This window comes from Corythoichthys intestinalis, chromosome 9 (genome assembly GCF_030265065.1).
Source record: "Corythoichthys intestinalis isolate RoL2023-P3 chromosome 9, ASM3026506v1, whole genome shotgun sequence".
Lineage (NCBI taxonomy): Eukaryota > Metazoa > Chordata > Actinopteri > Syngnathiformes > Syngnathidae > Corythoichthys > Corythoichthys intestinalis.
The window spans coordinates 52,839,007-52,861,078 of record NC_080403.1 but is presented as its reverse complement, the minus strand read 5'-3'; the positions used below and the strand labels follow the sequence as shown (position 1 = coordinate 52,861,078).

Here is a 22,072-nt window from a genome sequence, read left to right as displayed (position 1 = left end):
CATAGCCATACATTTCATAATAGAGAGATGGTGAAATGTAAATTCAACGACGCGTGGTTGAGTAAACAATCCTTTTGCCTTTGGCTCAAACCAGTGGATAGCTGTGTGTTTGAGGCTTTTTGCATCGTATGCAAAAAAAAAAAAATCAGCTGAGCGCAATGGGCATGAAGGTGCTACAGTCCCATGGTAAATCGTCCAAGCACTTTACCTCCGTGAGTGGAAAGAAACAAACTCCCTCCATTGCCGGCGTTTTTCAATCTGCCTGTTTAAGCTAGCCTGCTGCTCACGAGCCTGAAGAGACAGGAGCTAAAGCCAGCCAGCAAGCTGCTAATGTAGTCAAAGCGACAGGAGCTAACATTAGTGTTGTATTTGTGGTGCAGAAGAAACACACACGTTTGCTTCAAACAAGAACTTTACTTAGACTAACCCACTTCCGCATTCCACACAACAACGACACCTCTGATGGCTCCCCCCAAAGGCACAGGAACTCAACTACATTGACATACATGCAATAACTACATTGTGAACATCACAACTAGCCAGCTAGCTGCTTGTGGTGCAGCCTCCCTTCATCCCAGCCCAGCTACAATTGCTAGTGGATTAGCAAGAGTAGCTCTACGCACATCGTTAGGGTCCACAGCAACCATAAAAGCAGAGATGTTGTGGTTGCCCGAGAGTTTAAGATGATGCTCGCCACGCTAAATGCTAATGAGAATGCCTCTACATCAGTGGTCTCAAACCGGTCCTCAAAGGGCCGCAGGGGGTACTGGATTTCATTCCAACCAAACGAGACAAATACCTTTTCACCAATCTGGTTTCTTACAAGTGTAATCAGTTGATTGCAATCAGGTGCTGCTTATGTTAGTAGAAACCTCATTGGTTGAACTGTTTGTGCTGGATCTGTTGGAACAAAAACCAGGACCCACTGCGGCCCTTTGTGGAGTCGGTTTGAGACCGCTGCTCTACATGGTCTGTGTCTGCGTTGTGGTGGTGTCGCGTGAGTAGCCTATTCAATATACTCCTTTATAGACTTGATAATAAAGTGATGGGGCGCGGGACCAATTAATAGTCAAACCTGACTGAGAGGGAACACATGCAAGAGCTTTTACGTTGAAAATTCTTGTGAATAAATGATTAAATCCCTGGATTCTTTATAGATATGGACGTAAAATAATGTTGATTCTTGGTTAAAAGAGCAAAGGCGCCGCCTTATCACCTTAAAGAGCTTTTTACGTTGAAAATTCTTGTGAATGAATGCTTAAATCGCTGAATTCTCTATTAGATATGAACGGAAAACAGTCTGGATTCTTGGTTAAAACAAAAAATCCGGGCATTTAGCTCTATTCGATATGAACGGGAAACAGTCTGGATTCTTGGTTAAAACAAAAAATCTGGGCATTTAGCATTTATTTTACGTAAATATTGCGAATTCTGACGCCAATGCCGAAGCGGTTAATTTCTCCCTTTGATTTTTCAACGTTTCAAAATGCATGCATGGTACGAAAAACATAATTACCTTGAATCCTTGAACAAATCACTCTTGAGACAGTCCTTCTGTATGCGGTACAGCTTTCGTACTTTTTCAACCTAAATCCGGTGTTGGATCGCTTAATGTGTTTGAGAATAATAGCGACCGACTTCGACCGACTGAAGCGGAGTGTGGGACGGCCCCTTACTTGAAGGCGTGGCGCAGTATCTGGGCAATGTCCCCCGTCAGTATCATTATGAAGTCTATGGCTTCATTCTTACATCCTGCACACATTCTAAAGATCCACTTTCGAGAAATGAATAAACACAACTTCACGGATTTTGTTTTTCTTTGTCGATACGGCTGTGAAATGAGTATTACGTTTTTTAAAAATGGACTTAATTAGGTCTTAAAAAGTCTTAAATTAAACGTAAACCTTTACAAACCCTGAAACTAACGTGGCAGGCCTAACGTTTCCCCTCTACCCGTCCACCTCCCCAGCATGGCGACCACCACCTTTAAGGACTTTGACCTGGCTTCGACGCAACAGCGACCCGACTCGGTGCTCCGTCGTCGGCGGAAGCAGCAGCAAGAGGTGCCCGAGCGCTCGGTAGTGGCCCGACCGTCTGTGACGCGCCGCTTCGTACGCTTGGCGGTAATGGGCCTGACTGTGGCTTTGGGGGCGGCGGCGCTGGCTGTGGTCAACACCGCCCTTGAGTGGGCCCCCAAGCTGGACCTTTTTCCGTGAACTAGGGACACACCAGCACCAGTCAGTTACTTTTCCTCTTTACAACCCTAACTAAATGAAGGACATCTTAAAGATCATTACAGTAATCTCCGCCAGGGACATGTAGAGGCCACATAAGAGCTTTGTAATTGCCTATAAATTCCACAAGATGGTAGCAAAGCACGACTATTCTTCTGAATTAAATTTCTCAACTCACTTAGCGACTGACTTATTTTCTCGGCAGCAAAGACATTTTTTTCTTAACCTGAACACAAAAACAGAAAGTTATGGGTTTACTCTAGTAATACCTTTATTTATGAGTTTCAATCAGTCTGGTACTGAGCTTGAAATCAGTGTAATCTTGACTCATTCACCGTCATTGGCAGGGATAGGATTGGACATCTATCGATGGCAGCCAATGACGAAATATCCTATAAAACTGACCACTGGAATTTCTGTTTCCACCCTTTGGCAGTGCTTTGCGCCATCTTGTGGCAATTTACGGTGTTTTACAAAAAGCACACACAACATGGATTGGCTAGATTTAAAAGGTTCCATAAAGGGAACTGAAGTGTGAACATCTTTGGGATTACTGTACATCAGAACTGACAATTTCTTAGTCTTCTTGTTATTGTAACGACTGAGTTATTCTTATAGAAATCTAAGATTATGGCCTTAGCAGCCACTTAGACACATGTTGACTGTGTGTTATTTACATTGATGAGGTATTTGATATCAGGAAAAAGACCAAATGAAGGATTATTAAGATCCTTTTCACCAGTTTCTTATAATAAGCTGTAAAGAAATGGCACACTGATAATATCATTTCACTCCAAATCTCCAAGCGTCACCGTCCGCCTGTTTTTTAGAGTTGCTATGTTGACATTCCTTCAGCTATCGGTGGTGAGGTCATATACGTTTCATAAGCCGAGATGGTGTCTGGGAAGCTGAACAGGTTTTGGAGCTGCTGGGAACACCCAACAAGGTAATCATAGTATGTGCAACATATTATACGAGTAACATCATCTGTTGAAAACTATTGTTCTTGATATTTAAACAACAGCGCTTTGGTTTTACTTCCCGTTACCACACGGGGCAGACACACCCACACACTTTGAGAATCACTGCCTGTCAAATACGTTCATGTTTTGATTGTTAAGTTGTTAGCACTTTTGTCACCACTGCTTAGCCTACAAGTGACATACGTGATGTAGCTTGTGGGGTCGCGTCCACACAACGTTTTCTTTTTTCCGTCAATGTTTCAAAACACTGGACAGCCTGCTAACTGAAAATTTGGGGGAAAAAGTTGACGCGTTTGCCATCGTTATTCATGTTGCACTAGATTTTTCAGCCTTTTTTGTTTGTTTTAATAAATATATTCTAGTAATGTAAAATTGTACTGTACAAGAGAATGCTAATAAACATGAAAGGAGGAGTTTTGAGTGTTTTCGTAAGAATTTACAGTTCACAGGTGTCCTCAAAGCAGCTGACGGTGGAAAACAGGACATCACGTTGGATGATGGAATAGTTTGCGTAGTTTTTTCTTTCCTGGTTTTATCCCGCGTAGGGGAACCCTGGGCTTAACCTTGGGCTCATCCTGAAGAGAGGTGTAAATGTGATCGATGGTCTCTGGTTGGTTGTCTGTTTGCAGCATTTGCAAGGCTTCCAGTTGGTCCGCTACCTGAAACTTTAGCATATAAGAAACAAAAAAAAAAACTGAACACACTCAATGAGAATGAATTCGACAAAATCTTGGCCAAATTCATCGGTGAATTGTTAAAGCGATCCTCTATTTAAAGACAAGTAATTCTTAAAAGATAAATGTTAGTATAAGTTATAAATAGTAATAGTAATTAATCGCAATTAAACAGATTAAACAATTAATCGTAATTCAAACCATCTATAAAATATGCCATATTTTTCTGTAAACTTGTGGAATGGAAAGATAAGACATGATGGATATATACATTAAACATATGGTACATTAGGACTGTATTTGTTTATTATAACAATAAATCAACAAGATGGGATTAACATTATTAACATTCTGTTAAAGCGATCCATGGATAGAAAGACTTGTAGTTCTTAAAAGATAAATGTTCGTACAAGTTATAGAAATTTTATATTAAAACCTCTCAATGTTTTCATTTTAATAAAACTTGTAAAATTTTCAATCAAAAAATAAACTAGTAGCCCGCCATTGTTGATGTCAATAATTACACCATGCTCACTCATGGAACTAACCCATAAAATCAGTTGGACCCAAACGCCAGCACAGGGTGCCAAACACCAAAGAACAAGTAACAAGCGAACATTATACTGTACTGTCATTTTAGTCTGTTTGAGCAGGGCATGTGCGTTAATTGCGTCAAATATTTTAACGTGATTAATTTAAAAAATTAATTACTGCCCGCTAACGCGATAATTTTGGCAGCCCTAATTTTTATGTATTATAGAAGATTTATGTCTGAATTTTGGGGGGCTTGGAACAGATTAGCGCATTTAAATGGAAAACCCGTCTCTACTTATAGAATTTTCAAGTTAAAAAACTACTCCCAGAACCAATCAATTTCGTAAGTAGAGGTATCACTATACTTGAGTATTCCTTACACCAAATAATTTTTTAATTGTACTTGAGTCCATTTTTTGTATGACTTTTACTTGAGTAATATAACTTTCAAGTAACACTACTGTTACTCGAGTAACATTTTTTGGCTTCTCTACCCATCTCTGATTCGACTCAAGATGGACAGAGCTACCAAATTACCTGTTCCTGAACAGAACTGGATTTGTTAGTTGATTTCACCTCCTTAAAAAGAAACGTAGCAGCCGCCTCCCGATGAATCCGAACCGCCTCGTCCCCGACTGGCTTGTGGGCTTCAGGGACACTGTAATCCCTCGGCCTCTCCTCGCTGCACTGCCTACATCCAGGACGAGTTGGCTGGTTGATGAATGTACACCTTGGGCACGCCCAGCCCGTCTGAGAAAGACAGTGCAATTTCTCAATTTCTATGCGCACGAGAGGTAGCTATGGAACGGACGAAATGCTGACCTGACGCTTGGGAGGTTTAGGAGGAGGAGGAGGACGAAGAAGAGAAGGAGTACGAAGAAGCGAAGGAGGAGGAGGAGCAGACGGCACTACTTCTGATGAGGACTCCTTCCTATCATTCCCTTCAGGATTTACTTTAATCACCTCTCTTGACTCTGTGAGACCTGGGAAGAGATGACAATCACATGTCTGCCTGGAACAAGTTTCTCCAAACAAGATTAGTTTTTGAAAAGCAATGCCAAGAAATGCCTGGTTATAACTCTGAACTCCTTGAGCATAAATTCAACTAAATTCAGAGAAAATATCGGAAGGGCATTGGATTGGAACTCAGAAGCAACAAAGCTATATTCAGTGGACCATAGACTTCACTATCGGTTGACGGGACACGGGACCGATTCGTAGAGGGCCTGTTTTCAAAAACTTAAAATTCAAATATTTTCAAAACCAAACCCACGAGTGGCCTAAATCCAAAACGGGCACCTCCCTTTGGTGTATACAGTGGCGGACTTGGACATTTTAGGGCCTAAGGCGAACATATCCAGGAGCCCTCTTCATGGTCCTGATTAGTCAGCCGACTAGTTTTACGATTCGTCGTCTAATCTAGTAATTTTCTTTTTTTTTTTTTTTACTAATTTAGCAATTAAATTTTTGTTGACGCTTATTAATTCACAAAGCTATTTTGGAACACTGAAATTCTTTATTAAAGTACAAATAATCATGTAAATAACAATAATTAATCACAAATCAAACAATTAGGTTAAATGCTGATAGCATTTACTAGTGCAAAAGAATGGAAAGTAAACGGATTCAGAACACTGACTTTGCCTTTCCAACATAATTCAAAACAATTCTGAAAAAAAAATTCTACCATTATCATTAAAGTATACTACTATATATAATAGTAGTATAATAATTATTCATTGCCAATCATATTTGTCACAAAGAGTGTCATTTGAAAGCTATTCTTAGTATAGAATCTGTATTCCGTAGTATTTACTCTACATATTATATTAATTCTGAAGTATGTGGGATTAACTCCAGAAATCGTTATTTATATGATATCCATGATGTGCTTTTATTTTGAAATGTTCACCGGAGGTACGTTTGCTAAACCGCTAACCGAAAGCTTTACACTCTGTAAAAAACATTCTTCGTCATTGCTTGTGGTGTCACTAATAGATTATTTTTTTTTTTTCCTTAGCAAATGCTGTTAACCAGCTGTTGAGTGTTATTGTATGATTGATTGGAACTGTACTGCATTGTTTCGCCACAGGGTGGCCTGTCGTGTAGTTTATGTTCGGTGTGAAGAAGAAGAAAGTTAAAAGAGGCATTTGCGGCATGTTCTCAACGTCTTCCTAACTGCACTTTTGCGAGCACGTTCGCTCATGTGTTCGAAATAAACGATAGCCGACGTGCAAAGTAGCAAGTGAGCTGTAAAAATAGCGAGCTTAGTGGCGTGAAAAATGTGGGGAAAGCTAAGTGACGCTAACGAATGGGGGGGGGGGGGGGTTATATAAATATATAAATGCAGCATTTAAATGGCTTTCTTTTTTGTTTTGTTATTTGTTTGTTTAGTATGCTGACATAATTATATATGACGAATAGTTGGGGGTGCTGCTGGCTCCGGTGGCCCAAGCCATTGCTCGTTGGGGCAAGGGCAGCTGATTGTGGGCCCCCTACTGGTTGGGGGCCTAAGGTGATCGCCTATTTCACCTGAATAGTAGAGCCGCCTATGGGTGTATATGAGTCTCGATGAGCAGCGACATAAAAAAAATTCAAAGTCGTTCCCTAATAAAATCCCGATTAATTTTTATTTTTTATGCAAGTATAACAAAACACAAAATGGCTATAAAATTCTCAAATTTTGCGCTAGCTGCACAAAAATCGCCAAATAATGAGATAATCAACTATATTTTCGTGATCAATAGCATTATGTAACATATAAGTTTTGCCCAAAATAGCAACTTGTTTTTTTTTTTTTTTTTTTCATCAACAGCTAATAAATCACATCAGAAACACTATACTTGAGGAAAGCATGCAGACTCATCTTAATTTTACTCAACCAGAGCAAAATTTTGCATTTTTCTATATACAATCACATCTTATTTCGGTTGCATTCCGCTATTGTGTAGATACAAAATCCAACATGGCGCCTGTCAAAGACAGAGCGTTTTAAGTTGCAAATTCATGTAAATTAATTCTTAAATCGCGGAATTTCTATAGATATATCTAGATTATTGGTTAAAAGCAAAAAACGGGCCGTTATTGTTCATTTTACGTTCATATTTCAAGCAAAAGTTATGGTATTATGTAATCCAACGTGCTGGCCATCACAAAACAAAGAGCGCTTTAAATAGAAAATTCTTGTAAATAAATGCTTAAATTGCAAAATTTCTATAGGTATGAACGAAACACCGTCTAGATTCTTGGTTAAACGCAAGGAGCATGAAGTTATCGTTCATTTTATGTAAATATTTCAAGCAAAAGTTACTGTATTGTGTAATCCAGTGTGGTGGCCGTCACAAAACAGAGCATTTTAAATTGAAAGTTCTTGTAAATAAATGCTTAAATCGCAGAATTTCTATAGATATGAACGTAAAACAGTCTAAATTCTTGGTTAAAAGCAAAAAACGGGCCGTTATTGTTCATTTTACGTTCATATTTCAAGCAAAAGTTATGGTATTATGTAATCCAACGTGGCGGCCATCACAAAACAAAGAGCGCTTTAAATTGAAAATTCTTGTAAATAAATGCTTAAATTGCAAAATTTCCATAGATATGTACGTAACACCGTCTAGATTCTTGGTTAAAAGCAAAAAGCATGAAGTTATTGTTCATTTTACGTAAATATTTCAAGCAAAAGTTACGGTATTGTGTAATCCAACGTGGTGGCTGTCACAAAACAGAGCGTTTTAAATTGAAAATTATTGTAAATAAATGCTTAAATCGCAGAATTTCTATAGATATGAACGTAAAACGGTCTAGATTCTTCGTTAAACGCACAAAACAGGCAGTTATTGTTCGTTTAACATATTTCAAGCCAAAGTTAAGGTATTGTGTAATCCATCATAGCAGCCGTCACAAACCAAAAAGCATTTTGAAACTGTTGTAATAAATGCTTAAATCAAAAAATATCTATAGATATGAAGGTAAAACAGTCTAGATTCTTGGTTAAAGGCAAAAAACGGGCAGTTATTGTTCATTTTACATAAATATTGCAAGAAAAGGTTACGGTATTGTATAGTCCAACATGGCGGCCATCAGAAAATGAAGAGCTTAAATTGAAAATTCATGTAAATAAAATCTTAAATCACAGAATTTCTAGATATGAAGGTAAAACTGTCTAGATTCTTGGTTAAAAGCAAAAAAAGGGCAGTTCACGTTCATTTTCAAGCCAATGTTACACTAATTTTATCCATTAATTTTTTTTCACAACGTTTCAAAGTGCATGCATGGTGCTATTTGATGTAATAATTACCTTGAATCCTCAACCAAATCACTCTTGAGCATTAAGTGGAGTTTGACTTTTGGGGCAGGGGAGGGCACAACATGTTGATGACCCCGAAACGCGGTGTCAGCAATAAAATTAAATTACAAGAATAATTATAATAATAAGTTGACATTGAGCGTTTTTTGTTTCCCATCATTCTTGAGGGGAATTCTAAATCAGGCTGCTTAGGCAATACTTTTCACCAAGCTCGTCATTCGTTGAATATGGTAGGCCCGTCGGCGTCGTGCCAATGTAGTTACCCCAGTCAAAAATTTTATCCCCTTGGCGGAGCCATATGGAGGTAGATATGTGTCTTTATTATCCGATGAAAAAAAATTGCTTCAAAAAAAGGAAAAAATTCAATCAAGGAAAAGGTTTTTGAATGCGAAAAAAAATTTGAGCTTGAAAAGTTTGCATTTGAACACTTAATTTTGTATCGAAAAAGTTTTCTTTGATCGAAGCAATCCTTTTTGTGTTTGGGCCATGTTACGGGTAGGACATTTGTGTCAAAATCATTTAATCTAAAAAAAAAAAAGTTCAAAGAAAAAAAACATTTGAAAAATAAAATTGCCCTCCCCTATTTTTTTTGGTGAAAATTATATGCAAAGCAAATGACCGTCTAAGTTGCTAGTCACATGATCTATTCGAAGTCTAATTTTAACCGATTCTAAAAATACATTTTTTTGTTCATTTCATTCATTTTTGTTGCAGTTTTATTGCTTTACAACTTGTATATTTGTAGCAAAGTCAATTACATGCATTGACACTTTTCGGCCACCGGGTCCACTTCTGCTCTTGAGTAGGAGTGGGGTCATTGTGGGCCATTTAAGGTCATATACCTGTTGATTTTCAGTTACTTCCTGTTGATTTGGGGGTATTTTATGGGTCACTTCCTGTTTATTTTGAGTTACAGAACACGAAGTGACCTGGGAATCACCCAAATGATTAGGTAGTGACTCAAACTCAACAGGAAATGACCTGTAAATGCCCCGAAAAAACAGACAGAATGCTGCGAATGCTCTGGTGTCGAATTAGTGCCGCGACGATTAATCGGTTAACTCGAGTATTCGATTAGAAAAAAAAGATTCAAATTAAATTTTGCTGCTTCGAGTATTCGTTTAATTAAAGTGGCGTTGTAATGGTTTGTTTTGAAAGTGTTTGCATTTATTTTCATTGATTTGGGTGGATACACGGCCCTCTAGTCTATCTCATTTCACATGGCTGAATCCATCTGCTCCCTGTTAAGACCAATATAAGCTCAGTTTTTGTTTGAGCTAATGATTTTTTTGAATGCATTCGTAATTTAGTTTAAAGGTATATTTAGCCGTTTTTTTGTGGGAATATGTTTCTGAGCCATTTGTTAGGAGAATTGTAAAAAAAAATTAAAAATAAAAAAAAAGCATTAGCATTTTATAGCATTTAAGCTAGCGGACTTTTGCTATGTAAGTTAGCCAAGTCTTATTTTGTTGTACTTAGATCCTTATTTTTTTATACCGTTAGAGGCTCAACTCAGGTATTCTAATTTTTTATGTTCCTTATCTGATTACTCGATTATTCGAACTAAATAGATCATCGATTAATCAACTACTAAAATAATTGATAGCTGCAGCCCTATTTCGAATGAACGAACGTTCCCAGTCTAAATGGATTGGGCGTCAATGGCAGCCTTAGAGTTACCTGAGACACTATTATGGTGGAAGATTTTGGTAGCAACTTGTTGGTCCCTTTTTTTTTTTTTTTTTTTTTTTTTAAAACACAGACACCTTTTTAAAACAATATCTCGATTCTTGGTAGGAGCACATCAATAACCTTTTCGGATACAAAGTATCACGATATATCACCGTTTCGATATTTTGTCACAACCCTACTCTTGAGACACTCCTGCCTGCTTGTATGCAGTAAAACCTTTGTCCTACTTCCACCTAAATCCGGCGTTAGAGCGCAGCGTGTTTGATTTTATCACAGTAAAACCCAACTCAACATACTGCCTAGGTCAGCCCCCTACGGGAAGGCGTGGCGCAATGTCTGTGGAATCTGTCTTGTCAACTGATGGTGGAGTCTATGAGCGGACATTTTGCTATCTTCACCAGAACCAACTTCAGCTTTTTAAATGGCTATCAATTTTTGTCCAACATGCCTTATGTCCACCTCATTTTGTTCATGTTTGCATCCGCTATACTTGCCCTCAAGGCGATTCTGCAAGTTGTGCTGCTGCTGCCTCTTGGGATGCATAGCTTGAGGAAACCGGATAAACAGGAAAGCCTGGTCGCCGTGGCGGCGAATACCATGACTATACAGTGTCTCATCGTCACGTGCCAGGCGCTTCCCGATCACCCAGTGCTGTACTGCTTGAGAGAAGCCATAGTTCTTGTGAATCTGGTGTGAGAAAAATCGTATGATGACGCATTTCTTAAAAGTATTTTTGAACCACTGTACATTGCAAAAGCTGAACCTTAGCCTAACCTCATCATGGACTTACTGTACCTCATCTTTGAGTTGAGAGATTGTCATTCCACACGAAACTACAACTGTCAATGGTGTTGTGTCTTCGGATTGTGCGTACTCCACACCTACAGACAGCCTAGAAAACAATGTAAATTTTTAATCACCAAAGACTGATTACCAGCCTAGCGTAGCTTAACTACGTCTAACCAGCCCACTTTAAATGGATTAGACCGACTCTGCATCCTCTGCTCTCACACCAACTACATTCATGACTTCCTTGACTACATCCATAAACCTCCTCCATTTGCTTGTCCTCTAGACCAGTGTTTTTCAACCATTTCTGAGTCACGGCACGTTTTTACATAGGAAAAAATCTCATGGTTTACCACAAACCAAGAATATTCCATAATTACTTTCACTACAGTAAGTTTAATTATCAAATAATTTCTTAATATTTATACTTACTCTGTGTGAAACTGTTCAGATGAACACAAAGCAGATATCCTGGCAGGAATTGAAGAAAGACACACAAAGCTCTTCTTCAACAGCTCTCTCTCTCTGTTATTTTTTTTTTTTTTTTTTTACAGCTGGTAGACTTGAAAAGCTCAAAATTATCTGACAACGGGACCATAGACTCCACCATCAGTTGACAAGAAAGCTCTCACAGACATTGCGCCACGCCTGCCTGAAGGGGGCCGACCCAGGCAGAAGGTTGGGTTGGCTTTCACTGTGATAAACTCAAACGCTCTCCTTTCTAACGCCGGATTTAGGTGGAAACAGGACAAAGGTTTTACTGGATACAAGCAGACAGGAGTGTCTCAAGAGTGATTTGGTCGAGGACTCAAGGTAATTATTAAGTAACACCATGTATGTACTTTAAAACGTGAAAAAATCAATGAATAAAATTATTGTAACTGGCTCGAAATATTTACGAAAAATGAACGATAACGGCCCATTTTTTGCTTTAACCAAGAATCTAGACTGTTTTACGTTCATATCTATAGAAATTCTGCTATTGAAGCATTTATGTATAATTATTTTCATATAAAAAGCTCTGTTTTGTGATGGCCGCCACATTGGATTACAGAATACTGTAACTTTGGCTTGAAATATTTCTGTAAAATGAATGATAACTGCCCGTTTTTTGCTCTTAGCTAAGAATATAGACTGTTTTATGTTGATATCTATAAAAATGGCGCGATTCAACCATTTATTTACAATAATTTTGAACTTAAAAAGCTCTTTGTTTTGTGACGGCCTCCATGTTGGATTTTGTAACAAAAAAAAACATTAAGTTGCTATTTCTGGCAAAAAATTGTGTATGTTAAATATTGCTATTGAGCCTGAAAATATCTGTGATTGTCTCTGCATTTGGTGATTTTTGTGCATCTAGCATAAAATCTGATAATTTTATAGCCATTTTAGTTTGTTTTTTTTACTTAAAAAATAATCAGGATTTTATTATGGAATGACTTTAAATTTTTTGATGTCACTGCTCATGGAGACTCATATTCAGTGCCCTCCATAATTATTGGCACCCCTGGTTAAGATGTGTTTTTTTAGCTTCTAGTAAATTTTTTAAAATTCAAATAATATGGGACCTTAATGTAAAAAAAGAGAAAAATCCAACCTTCAATACAAGTGCATTTGTTCAGTGGGGAAAAAAATCCCACATAAAGAAATAATTATTTTACATCAAATAATGTGTGTCACAATTATTAGGACCACTGGTGTTAATACTTTGTACAACCCCCATTTGCCAACAAAACAAGGTCTGGGGACTGAGATGGCCATGGGAGGAGCTTGATTTTGTGTCTGGTGAACCATTTCTGTGTAGATTTGGCCATATGTTTAGGGTCAATGTCTTGCTGAAAGACCCAGTGACGACCAATCTTCAGCTTTCGGGCAGAGGGCAACAGATTTTGAGTTCAAATGCCTGGTATTTCAAAGCATTCATGATGCCATGCACCCTAACAAGGTTCCCAGGGCCTTTGGAAGCGAAACAGCCCCACAGCCTCACTGACCCACCCCCATACTTCACAGTGGGTATGAGGTGCTTTTCAGCATGCGCATCTTTCGTGGCACGCCAGACCCACTTAGAGTATTTGTTGCCAAAAAGCTCAATCTTGGTCTCATCTGACCAAAGCACACGGTCCCAGTTGAAGCCTGGGGCCGTGTGCTTTGGTCAGATGAGACCAAGATTGAGCTTTATGGTCAAGGTGTGTGGTCGAGGTGGATTTATTATTTTTTTGTGAATAAATGTGCATAAGTGGAAGCTTCTCCCCTTTTTGTTACTTTTATGCACGCATCCTACTTATCACGTGTTACAAGTTGCAGTAGGAAAGGAGAAATAGGTAGAAGCTTGCGGTCGTGCGCAAATGAGGAATGCACTGGTCGTGTGACGTTCACTGCTCAGATTTTTAGCCATCAGCTACCTTACTGTCCGCGAAAATGTGGACCCCAGCACGTCTACTGTACATCATTTGATGAGAGTAGTCAAGTGTCAATATACACGGAAGTGTCCTTTCCATTTCATCCATATTTGAGACCGTCAATCTTCCCCCTGTGTTTTATTCCAACACATTGTTGAGGACAGCAAGGTAGCTGATGGCTAAAAATCCGAGCAGTTCTTGAATGTGACGAGAGCGGTTGCATTCATTCTCGTTTCAAACCAAGTCGATTGACAATTTTGTTCGCCTTCATGAAAACACAGAAAAAAGGCTTCTGTGAAAAAACTTTTTTGAGAAACACCAGAAAGGTAAATGAAAAAGCCCTCAAAACCACTTACCTTGTTGCTAAACTTGTTGCTGAATCCAAAAAGAGGCAATACTACCTGCCTGCAAAGCCATTGTCAGTGAGATGCTTGCGATTAAAGACATTTCTAAACTTTAGAATCTCAAGTCCCCGTCTGACAATTCTGAGCTTTTCCAGCCTAACTGCTATAAAAAAAGAAAAACAGAGAGAGACTAAGAGCTGTTAACGAAGATTCCTGCAAGGATATCGGCTTTGAGTTCATCCATACAGACGCGAGTTTCACACATAGTAAGTATAAATATTGAGAAATGATTTCATAATTAAATTTACAGTTGTGGTCAAAAGTTTACATACACTTGTGAAGAACATAATGTCATGGCTCTCTTCAGTTTCCAGTTATTTCTACAACTCTGATTTTTCTCTGATAGAGTGATTGGAACAGATACTTCTTTGTCCCAAAAAACATTCATGAAGTTTGGTTCTTTTATGACTTTATTATGGGTGAACAGAAAAAAGTGATCAAATCAGCTGGGTCAAAAATATACATACAGCAGCGCTAATATTTGGTCATTTTCACTTCAATTAGGCGCTTTTGGTAGCCATCCACAAGCTTCTGGTTGAATCTTTGACCACTCCTCTTGACAGAATTGGTGCAGTCCAGTTAAATTTGATGGCTTTCTGACATGGACTTGTTTCTTCAGCATTGTCCACAAGTTCTCAATGGGGTTTAAGTCAGTCACTTTGGGAAGGCCATTCGAAAACCTTAATTCTAGCCTGATTTAGCCATTCCTTTACCACTTTTGATGTGTGTTTGGGGTCATTGTCCTGTTGGAACACCCAACTGCGCCCAAGACCCAAGCTTCGAGCTGATGACGTTAGGTTATCTTGAAGAATTTGAAGGTAATCCTCCTTCTTCATTATCCCATTTACTCTCTGTAAAGCACCAGTTCCATTGGCAGAAAAAACAGCCCCACAGCATAATACTAACACCACCGTGCTTGACGGTAGGCATGGTGTACTTGGGGTTAAAGGCCTCACCTTTTCTCCTCCAAACATATTGCTGGGCATTGTGGCCAAACAGCTCGATTTTTGTTTCGTCTGACCACAGAACTTTCCTCCAGAAGGTCTTATCTTTGTCCATGTAATCAGCAAAAAACTTCAGTCGAGCCTTAAGGTGCCGCTTTTGGAGCAAGGGCTTCCTTCTTGCACGGCAGCCTCTCAGTCCATGGAGATGCAAAACACGCTTGACTGTGGACAATGACATCTGTGTTCCAGCAGCTTCTAATTCTTGGCAGATCTGCTTTTTGGTGATTCTCGGTTGAATCTTCACCCTCCTGACCAATTTGCTCTCAGCAGCAGGTGATAGCTTGCGTTTTCTTCCTGATCGTGGCAGTGGCAAAACAGTGCCATGCACTTTATACTTACAAATAATTGTTTGCACTGTTGCTCTTGGGACCTGCAGCTGCTTTGAAATGGCTCCAAGTGACTTTCCTGACTTGTTCATGTCAATGATTGTTCAAGTCAATAATCACTCACAAGAAATTGCTAATTCGTGTTGCTGTATGTATATTTTTGACCCAGCAGATTTGATCACTTTTTCTGTTAACCCATAATAAAGTCATAAAAGAACCAAAGTTCATGAATGTTTTTTGTGACAAAGAAATATCTGTTCCAATCACTCTATCGGAGAAAAATCAGAGTTGTAGAAATAACTGGAAACTCAAGAGAGCCATGACATTATGTTCTTCACAAATGTATGTAAACTTTTGACCACAACTGTACTGTACAGAAAGTAATTTTGGAACATTTTTGGTTTGTGGTGTGCCGCGAGATTTTTTCCAATGTAAAAACGTGCCGTGACACAGAAAAGGTTGACAAACACTGGTCTAATCAACTGATGTACAGTCGACGTGCTGGGGTCCACATTGTCGCGGACAGCAAGGTGGCTGATGGCTAGAAATCCAAGCAGTTCTTGAACGCACCACGAGTAATACGTCGCTCATCTGCACATGACCAAAACCTTCTACCTACTGCTTCATTCCGACTGCAACTCCGCCTGAAGACGTTTTAAAAAAAAAAAAAAAAAAAAAAAAAGGGATATTGGATAATTTCTCACGGAACACCGGTTGAAAAACACTGCTCTAGACCTCCTCCTGTGTGGTATATGGAAATTGAGTACTGTGACTTGTGTATACCGTTAAAGAGCATACGACAGGAGAAAAAAAGTCTTAAATAGCATTATTATGTGAATTAGAATCATATTTTGAGACGATTCGACTATATACAACAATTTAGCAAAGCGCAGATGACGAGAAATTAGTCTTTTAATCTGCCGGTTAGCCACGCCTACCATTATAGGGCTCTAGCGTCCCCAACAGGTGGATGACGTCAGCGGGAGACTGGACTCATCGGTTTTACTATTCAGCCCATTGAGGGGGAATTATTCAGTACGAGGAAAACGCGACGAAGAGAGCCGCAAAATGTCATTGTTTCAGTCTCTCTACTCCAATATTTTTACAGGATATTCTTTTTACCCAAGTAATTTTCCCCAATAGCTAAATAAATGGCTTGAGAAGGACCAGTCAGCCCGTCGAGGGGGAACTATTCACAACGAGGAAAACGCGACGAAGAGAGCTGCAAAATGTCATTGTTTCTGTCTCTTCAATATTTTTACAGGATATTCTTTTTATCCAAGTATTTTCCCCAATTGCTAAATAAATGGCATGGTCATGACAAATAACAGTCTTGTGCTAAATAGAATAGAAATAATAAAAGTGCACTTATTCAGGACGACATGGCAAAATTACTCCATAATGGTCAAAACTGTCGACTTCACCTTTACTGTCGCACCTCTCGAACGATATTTTATGACATCTAAATCGGACATATGTCATTTCCCTTTCCTGGCTTCGGAGAATGTAAACAAACCAAGAGGCGTGACAGCAGGCCGACATGCTAACCCGAACCGAGTGATGTTTCAAAGTCTTCGAAGCGGAAAATCACACATAACTAGCCCGGATTATTTGACATGACGACTGGGTTGTCGATTGTCTTTGCGGATCGGCAAACCGCCCGGCGGAGAGCAATTTACAGTTCGTTCCCCGGAGGAGGGCGGCTGCAGTTGTTGTGCAGCTAACGTGCTGCTAATGTGCATGAGGGGAGCTTTTCATATGCCTAGCAATGATCAAACGTAAGTAGTCCTTTATTTAAAGAAAGTTTGTAGTGTTTACTTTGTAATCGCTGTATTCGTATTTGACATAATACAAAACAAGATGTTTACTCACTTCCTCGTAAGTCCAATGGTCCTACAGTAGTAGGGCTTGTTTTAGCCAATATCCACGGTGAATGGGAACCTTTTGAAACTCCAAAAAGGCGCATACGCCTCTCCCTCATAAAGCAAGATTTTTCTGCAGCCGTTTAGCTGGCGTGATGCGAAAAATGAACGTATTAATCCGCAAAATCAGCTGAATCCTTAGTCCTCATACACAACAGTAGGGCTGTTTAGTGAAGAGGACGCCTTCACCCGTACACGTCACAGCGCCCTCCTCCTCAATGCAAGACCGAAGCCGGAAGTCGCTCATTTTCATGGCGCGGGATTAAAAAAACTAAATAAATATGGCGATTGCTTCCACACGCATCCCAGTGGTCCATATCATTCAGGAGCATAAAATACCTTGTGTATTATGAAATAAACATGCTTTTTCGTGTCACATGCACTTTAAACCCCTAATACACATAAACACAATAAAATGTATATAAACGTGGCATCGGTACAGTATTGACCAGTACCACACAGCCTTGGTGGTATCAGACTTACTTAATGGAGTCCTGAGTGTAGCCCATTCTTTCGATGCTAACGCACACCGGCAGAGAGAGTCGGCACAACTTCCGACTCAATGTGGACGCTTCCTCTTCATTTCCGACACTTAACGCTTCACTCAATCGTTTCGCCAGCTCCTCCGCTGCAAGCAAAAAAAATATATTGGTTGTAACGTAGACAAATTTTGTATTCGCTTAGACTAAGTAGAGCTGTCCGGTAATGACATTTTAACTGATAGCTCGATGTTGTCCAACTCCAAAAATCCAATACCGATATCAAACCAATACTGATATATGCGGTTGTGGACTTTGGATATTATGGCTGATTGTATTTTGATGCCCCATTGAATGCTTTAATAATGATAATGCTCACCTAACAAATCCCAAGCAGCTTAGGCTAGGTTCATACCGTAGGTCTTAATGCACAAATCTGATTTTTTCGTGTTTTTCCGACACGAGTCAGGCATTAACTTGATGGTCTGAATGGGACAGGTTGCATAAAAGTGGACCATTTCAAATCCGATTTAGGTCACTTTCGTATGTGGTTAAAATCCGATCTGGGCCACATTTTTCCAGAATGTGGTTGCGGTCTGAACTGTCAAGTCCCCTAAATCGGAATTTGTGCTGCAAATATGTCAGCAAGGAGCGAGAGAGACAGGGCGCTATACGCTAGCGATGCAGCTGTGCATTAGCGTTCGCACCTAGCTTGAACGCGGCCTTTAGGGAATAGGCGAGCCTGACAACAGTCATTAAAAAAATAAAATGGGGGCGGGGCATAAGCTTGAGAATGCGTGGTTTTCTTTCTGTGCTCTAAATGAGCAATATTTCAAAATTGCTTACATGGCAGAGAGTCGGGGCAAACTGTTCGTATATGTGTGCGTCATCAATTCATATAAGTAGGGTTGTTCCGATCATGTTTTTTTTGCTCCCGATCCGATCCCGATCGTTTTAGTTTGAGTATCTGCCGATCCGGATATTTCCCGATCCGATTGCTTTTTTTTGCTCCCGATTCAATTCCAATCATTCCCAATAATTTTTCCCGATCATGTACATTTTGGCAATGCATTAAGAAAAAAATGAATAAAACTCGGACGAATATACAACATGCAGTACATAAGTACTGTATTTATTTATTATGACAATAAATCCTCAAGATGGCATTTACATTATTAACATTCTTTCTGTGAGAGGGATCCACGGATAGAAAGACTTGTGACTTTGTATATTGTGACTAAATATTGCCATCTAGTGTATTTGTTGAGCTTTCAGTAAATGATACTGAAGGCCATGCCCAAATGCACGATGGGAAGTGGAACCATGACAAGTGGGACCATGACTGGGCGTAGTGCTACCAATTCATATATCTTTTCTGCGATGGGATATAACATAAGGTGTTAAGAAAAAGATCAGTTGCTACCTTGCTTCCCCACATTGTTTCCCATGATATTTCTAATCGTAGGGGGAGGAATTGTAAGGCTTTAGCCAATTAAAATAAGGCTCCAAAGGCTGCCAAAATTCACTCTGCTCATTTTACGCTGCCTTTTAGCTCTCTATATAGGCAAAACGGCGCCATTACAGATGGAGGGCGGCATTGCGTGAGTGGGTCATGCAGCGCATGTATAATTGCATTAGATATTTTAACGATATATATGATTTAAAAAATTAATTACCGCCGATATTGGGATAAATTTGATAACCCTACCTTAAGCCTAAACTAAAGACTCTGGATAAGTGTAACATATTTTGTCTGTAAGTTAAATACAATTAGAAAACGATTTCGTTAAAAAATATATACAGGGTCCCCCCAGAATTTATAAATCTAAATTCAAGATTTTTAAGACCTTTTTTAATGCCATTTCAACTGAAAATTAACTTTTCTTGCACCCATTATTTAGATCATATTGAATCATATTAAATAAATAAAGCACTGAACATCAAATTTAACCTCAATTACTAAGTGTGTTTGACAAAAGACTACACATATATTGAAGATACAATTTAAACACATTTAAAGTAACATTATAAAGTCTGTCAGAATGTTTTTTAAACCCACACACGCACACAATAATTATGGACAAAAAGAGGAGGACAGGACTCAGACCAGCCATCTTCCGTAACAGGCTAGCCGCTAGTGCACCTGCCAAGACCCCAGTAAACATGGCTAACTCTTGAGTTAAAACAGCGAAATTCACATTCATTCGAAAGGCAAACCAAAATGTTTAAGCAGATCCACTGCCTTCGCATGATCCATAAACTGCAACCTAAAGTATCTGGATGTAACTTGAACCCCTATCACATACTCCAAAACAACGGGAATATCGCTGGACTCAACCGTGCAGCAGTTGTGTGTGAAAACAATTTCCCGTGTCGACTGACATGGGAAGCAGTGTGCGTAAAAGCAGGCGTTAAATTCCTGGGTCACAGCAGAAGCCTGATGACTTAAATATCATAGCGGCGGCCGATGTAACTTCCTCCCTCTTCGCAGTAAGAGGAAAAGCGGTAAACAAACATCGCAATTATAAACATAGCAAGCTGGAAACAGCTAAATTAAAATGAAAACATGACCAAAATTAAAATGTCAAATATTACGTCGGACCAGGCCAGGGTTCTTTCTCGCTAACTTTTTGAAATAACTATATATTAACGATGTATGAATGATAAACTAAGGAATACTTGTTATAAAATAAATAATTTGGATTGAAAAAAAGAAGGCGCTGTATGGTCATTGCAGAGCCAGAGCGTGCCTATACGCCCTTTTTAAATCTTCCCCTCTGCGAGTCCGCAAAACCGCATCTGTTTATTTATAATTAACAAACTTTTCCAGCGTTATTTCGTTGTGTACATAAATTTATAATGATCATAAAAATATGTAGTCTATTTAAACATTAAGAAAATGTGCGGTTTTTTTTTCCTGCTAACTGAGAATTCGTTACAAAAGACAGGGTTTATGCAGACATCGTCACAAATGTTCTCACACAAAACGCTGGTCGGGCTTTAATACTCGCGGACCAGTTGGGGTCGGGCTGGATTTTTTAGGCCCGATTCTACCTCTATCTTAAAGTCTTAATGAGCTTAAATTGGCTGCAGTTACGAAGTCCGGAATGCTCCCTCCGGAAAAAAACACGATTTGACCAACATTATGTTTAACAAACTTTTCCAGCGTTATTTCATTCTGTTAATGCACTTATAATAATCATAAAAATATGTAGACTATCTAAACATTAAGAAAATGTGCTTTTTTTTCTGCCAACTGAAAATTCGTTACAAAACACAGTTACGACATCGGGAACGCTCCCTCTGGAACAAAACGCAATATGACCAACATTGTGACAGCCATTGCCGACCAAAAATGATGTAATAGCCGAAACAGATCACCAATGGACTCATTTGAAGTATATGAATGGTGGTCTGTTTTGGTGTTCAGAATCTACAATACTTCTGCCTGCAGGGTTTTCGTTCCACCGACAAACAGACGCATTCCCGATGCAGAAGTGGATGGATTCTCCGTTTTGCCGGTTGTGGTGTTTTGGCACGCACGAGTTGCATTTCGATTTGTAGTGCAGTGCATCGTAAAAATTCTATGCGTCATCTTCGTTATGGATTTAAAATAATAATAAAACATAAAAAACTTCGTCAAGGATATCATTTAGGTTGCACTGAGATGATCTTGAAAATTAAGACAACGGTGAAAAAATTCCAGACTTACAACAGCTAATTTAATACTTTTAATACCTTTAATCATGGAAAACTAAATTCAATGCTTTTTTTTAATACTTTTAATAACCCGCGGGGACCCTGTATATATATATATATATATGTACATATATATTAAAAAAAGGCATGGCCGATATTTTTTTGCTGATTCCTATACTTTGAAAATGACGTGATCGGACCCGATCGATCGGGATCGGGACATCTCTACATATAAGCTTTGAATATAAGACTAAACGGAGATTATTTACTTATTTACTACTTAGGGTCATTTGTGAAAAGGTGCCAATGTAAATGTTATTAAAACTAGGATGAAGTTTAACATGACAATTTCATAAAAGAACATTTTTCTTACCTTCTTCTAAAGTGGAATTCAATGTCATTAGGTCAGACATGTTTTAACGTAGAATAGGTAGCACAAAACATGGAAAAAGAATTCCAGGTAAAAAGTTGAATAAATCCCTATTCAGTGCATAGTTGGAAAAAAAAACCAAGGGAAAAAAACGAATCAAAATCATCAAGAAAATGATGAACTAAACCAATCGGTTGTCTTCAACGAGTGGCAAACCAAGAACTAAATGAAATGAAAAATAGTTTCACTTTTGGACG

General features: G+C 38.9%; 2 protein-coding genes across 2 annotated transcripts in view; one reads left to right on the top strand and one right to left on the bottom strand.

Annotated features, from left to right (window-relative positions):
- The window catches only part of tbc1d20 (TBC1 domain family, member 20), a 21,125-nt gene extending 14,410 nt beyond the window's left edge, over nucleotides 1-6,715 (top strand). Inside the window, exon 8 of the mRNA XM_057846255.1 lies at nucleotides 1,970-6,715. Coding sequence (XP_057702238.1) covers nucleotides 1,970-2,216 — 247 coding nt within the window. The 3' untranslated portion in view covers nucleotides 2,217-6,715. The remainder of the gene's footprint in view (nucleotides 1-1,969) is intronic.
- Nucleotides 395-22,072, bottom strand: LOC130921904 (ranBP-type and C3HC4-type zinc finger-containing protein 1-like). Its single transcript, XM_057846256.1, has 7 exons — nucleotides 21,819-22,072; nucleotides 17,751-17,895; nucleotides 11,219-11,315; nucleotides 10,918-11,110; nucleotides 5,248-5,408; nucleotides 5,002-5,175; nucleotides 395-3,882 (listed from the first exon to the last, which is right to left on the bottom strand). The coding sequence occupies exons 1-7, from the start codon at nucleotides 21,856-21,858 to the stop codon at nucleotides 3,703-3,705; spliced, it is 990 nt and encodes a 329-aa protein (XP_057702239.1). The 5' UTR covers nucleotides 21,859-22,072; the 3' UTR covers nucleotides 395-3,702.

Bases quoted from the DNA above. Each gene is read 5' to 3' on its own strand.
- LOC130921904 (XM_057846256.1), bottom strand. From the start codon at position 21,858: ATGTCTGACCTAATGACATTGAATTCCACTTTAGAAGAAG. The intron at 5,176-5,247 runs GTCAGCATTTCG...TGTCTTTCTCAG, and splicing joins CTAAACCTCCCAAGCGTCAG to ACGGGCTGGGCGTGCCCAAG. The intron at 3,883-5,001 runs GTGAAATCAACT...TATATGCTAAAG, and splicing joins CTACGTTTCTTTTTAAGGAG to TTTCAGGTAGCGGACCAACT.